This window comes from Triticum aestivum, chromosome 3D (genome assembly GCF_018294505.1).
Source record: "Triticum aestivum cultivar Chinese Spring chromosome 3D, IWGSC CS RefSeq v2.1, whole genome shotgun sequence".
NCBI lineage: Eukaryota > Viridiplantae > Streptophyta > Magnoliopsida > Poales > Poaceae > Triticum > Triticum aestivum.
The window spans coordinates 554,472,952-554,476,793 of NC_057802.1; the positions used below are offsets into that span (position 1 = coordinate 554,472,952).

General features: G+C 48.3%; 1 protein-coding gene across 1 annotated transcript; it reads right to left on the reverse strand.

Annotated features, from left to right (window-relative positions):
• Positions 1 to 2,640: 2,640 nt before the first annotated feature.
• On the reverse strand, positions 2,641 to 3,518 carry LOC123075382 (rapid alkalinization factor). Its single transcript, XM_044498002.1, has one exon. The coding sequence runs from the start codon at positions 3,251 to 3,253 to the stop codon at positions 2,906 to 2,908; it is 348 nt and encodes a 115-aa protein (XP_044353937.1). The 5' UTR covers positions 3,254 to 3,518; the 3' UTR covers positions 2,641 to 2,905.
• Positions 3,519 to 3,842: the final 324 nt, after the last annotated feature.

Genomic DNA, 3,842 nt, shown 5'->3' on the forward strand with positions numbered 1-3,842 from the left:
TACTGTCAGTGATCAAAGGTTAAAAGAACGACGAGCAGCTGGGAAAAAAATTGCCCAGCTCGGCGAACAAGCAAACCAATCGTGCCCCCCGCTCAATGTTTCTAGCGACATCGTCGCTAATGCTCCGGGGATGGTGCCCGGTTATAGCAATCTTGGAGATTACCTGCCCGACGATGTACAATATGATTTCTTGGAGGTGGACGAACACAGATACGAGTACGGGAAGCCTCTCGTCAAAGATGAAAAATCTCTAACAACGATGATGCGAAGATTCCATAATTGGTACATGAAAACCTGCAGAGAATCTGGGGGGACGAATACTTTGTTTCTGAGAGTTAAAGAGGAGCACGACCTCGTTGGAACTGATCTGTTGCATGTTCCATTTGAGGATTTCTTCCAGTTCTTCAATCAAAAGGCCCTCGATAAATTAACGGTCACTTGCAACTGTGTGTAAGTACTACATCTGTCATTAAGTCTCTATATATAGCTCAGCTCTTTCATTGCATGTATTTATAATTATCCTCACTATATTATGCAGATTGAAGATCGTCGAGTGCAGAAAAGCAGAAATGTATGATATTGGGTTCATTAACACAAATCTCATAGATGAATTTCAGGTTACAAAGAGCGCCGAAGAGGCCGAGGCAACTTGCTCAAATCATTGTTAATAAATCAAAACAAAGATTTAATACTCTTTCCTTCCAACTTCAAGTGAGTGTTACTGTCGTGTGCATATTCGGTTTCCCTTATTACTCGAGCGAGGTTATAGTAATGTAATTGATGAGTTATGCATGCGTGCGCAGCTTCCACTATATTCTCCTGGAGATTAAGCTTGAGCGGGGACTACTAACCGTCTTTGACTCGAGATGAAAAGATCCCGAGACCTATGCGGACATGACTAAAATTCTCAACAAGTAAGTTCAATCGATCATTATCGCACCATATCGGCAACTTTTTGTTCATTTCCTGATATCTCAAGTAATAATTATTTTCTTTGTCTTGCAGGGTTTGGAAACAGTTCACCGCAGAAGCTCCGGGACTACCGAAGGAGCTGCGATATACATACCCGAAAGTAAGTACTACTAGCTAGCTAGTTGCGCGCATCTCCCGTTGATTCTAGCTACTTTCATCAATGCCATTTATAATGCTTCATTATCAGTTTGATTGACCTTTATTTTTCGTAAAGTGCTTGTGGCAGGAACAAGGGAATGATTACTGTGGATACTACGTGTGCGAGTTCATCTACAACGCGACTTGCAATAATATTCTGTTGAGTTTCATTCATATATATGTATTAACTCCCTTCTTCAAATTAGACGTGGCAGATGCGGAATGAACTCCTACCACAAGATCGCATGAAAGCAATTCAAGAGGAATTGGCGGGATTCTCTCTTAACCACGTCATCAATAAAGCCGGAGAATACCATGTGGAAGTTGATTTCAAATGCTAGGGGATTGTAAGAGATCTTACATATTGTATATGTATGTAGCCAGTAGCGTCAGATAGATAATACGAAAACTTGTTGTTCGACCAATCTCCCAGAGAAGGAGAGGTCGATCACTTCTCTCGGTATGCATGACGAACTTCTGTACTTAATGGTTTCCTTCATTTTCTTACTAGCTAGCGTGTCGAGGGCCTCTCTATACGTATAGTACGTAGCGTCGACCAAGCACGGAGATAAGAGAGAACACTTCTCTCTATTAATTAATTAGCTACCTCACACAATATATGAAACACCTTAATTAACCATACAAAACCCCCAAATCCACCCCCCTTTCAGAAAAAAAAAACAAAAACCCTAGCTCCTGAACAGCTGACGCGTGGATGCCTATTGGTCCCGGTTGGTGCCACCAACCGGAACTAAAGGGCCTCCTGCCTGGGCTCGCAGCACCGGCCACGTGGAGGCCCATCTGTCCCGGTTAGTATAAGAACCGGGACTACAGGCCTAGGCATTAGTAACGACCCTTTAGTCCCGGTTCCCCAACCGGGACAGATGGGTCTTATATACCGGGACAGATGGGCCTTTTTCTACTAGTGTGTGAGGTCGAGATGGGTCTGTCCAACATGGCGAGTGCCCGGGTGAGTCCAAGCGGCCACATATCCACCCCACGTATGGGCTGTTGGATGATGTTTTTGGATTCAGACGATGTTCAAGCTGTCCGTGTGAGCGTCCAGGGGAAAATGGGGTGCGGTTGCAGATGTTCTGAGGCGGCGGCATGACAACTTGTGAAATGGAACAGTAAAATCAGTAATCCATCATCAACTAGCCGGCACTGTCGTGCGGTTATGCTACTCTGGCTGCATCTGCCCACTTCCGATCTGGGCTCAAACAAAACACTAAAGTCTCGTGCTCTCCAGAGGCTGTCGGTGCGCCAGTTCCTACGCAGCTCGCACGCTTCATGTGCAATGCATCGCCCGTATCGCAATAATAAATTATACTGGCAAGTGGCAGCACCAACGCGATCGATCGATCCATCCGTCCAGGAGTAGTGCGATTCGTTGCCTCCGGGACAGGACCACGGATTTATTTACCGATCATGTACGTACGCACGCACGCTACAGACAGTCTGAAAACTATGAACTCGATTAAAACACCGTGGCAGTAATACTCGGTACTATTTACCAATCGCACAGTACAGTTCAAACGAATCAGTAACATTGATTTCACGATCGATGCATCGGTACATTGCCTCCAAGTACAAAAGTTGCCATGGATGATTTGCTCAACGAATCATTCTCGGACTGAATCCCGTATACTGAAACCCCAAACAAGAACCGCCGACGGAAGGAAGAAGAAGAGAAAATCAATCGAACATGTCTTACAACTTACAAGATCCTACAAGAACCACCGGACGGCGGCCGGCGGCGACGGCGAGGTAGGAGGAAGCTGTACGCCGTGGGTCTCTATCCTCTGCAGCGGGTGATGGAGGAGCAGCCACGGGAGTAGGGGTTGGCCTGCCCGCCGGGGCGGCAGTTGTAGTAGGACGCGCCGCGGACCGAGCACGGCACGGCGTTGCGCCGCAGCGCGTCGTAGCCGATGTAGCCGCCTCCGCCCAGATGCCTCCGCGGCGTCGCCTCTCCGCCGCACCCCTCCTCGTCCTCCACCCTGCACGCCGCCTGCATGGCGGCGCCGCCGCCGTAATCCTCCGCTGGCCACCCGCTGCTTCCCGCATCTAGCTCGGCTGCGACGACGAGGACGAGGAGCGCGGCAACGGCGACGATGAGCGCGCGGCTCGGCATCGGCGGCGCCATCTCGTGCACCCTGCCAGATGCTGCGCTCCGGGAGGGCGGGGGTCGACGTTACTAACTAGCCTGCGCCGATCGAGCTATGACACTAGTGTAAAGCTGTAGTGCTGCTGCCTTCGCTCTTGTGCTTGTGTGTCGACGTGTGGGGTAGTGGACTGGCCGGGGTGCAGTGTGGTTAAGATCCCATCAGGACGGTCGCTTAAAGAAATCAGCAGAGTTCTAAATGCGGAGAGGGAGTGTGAATCACTCAGTACGCGGCAATGACTGACTTTCCAACCTCAAATCCTTGCACTACTACACATTTGTACTGGTAACATTTTGTAATTTGAAATTAAAAAATATGAAAACAAGCAAACCCTCATTTTGCTGACACGAAGAGGACTGATGTCTTTTGGATATTTGGTAAGCGAAGCAAACGGTTGGCCAGATCCATGCTGTGTTAATTAGGGCGTCCGGCCGGCTGGAAGAACATGCCAAATTTAAGAACAGATGGCAGTACAAGATGTGTGTACTTCGTTGGGATTGTTAATACACGATCCACATGCTCTAGGACACACTGACTTTTCTTTGCCTCGATCAAACCTCCAAGCAAGAA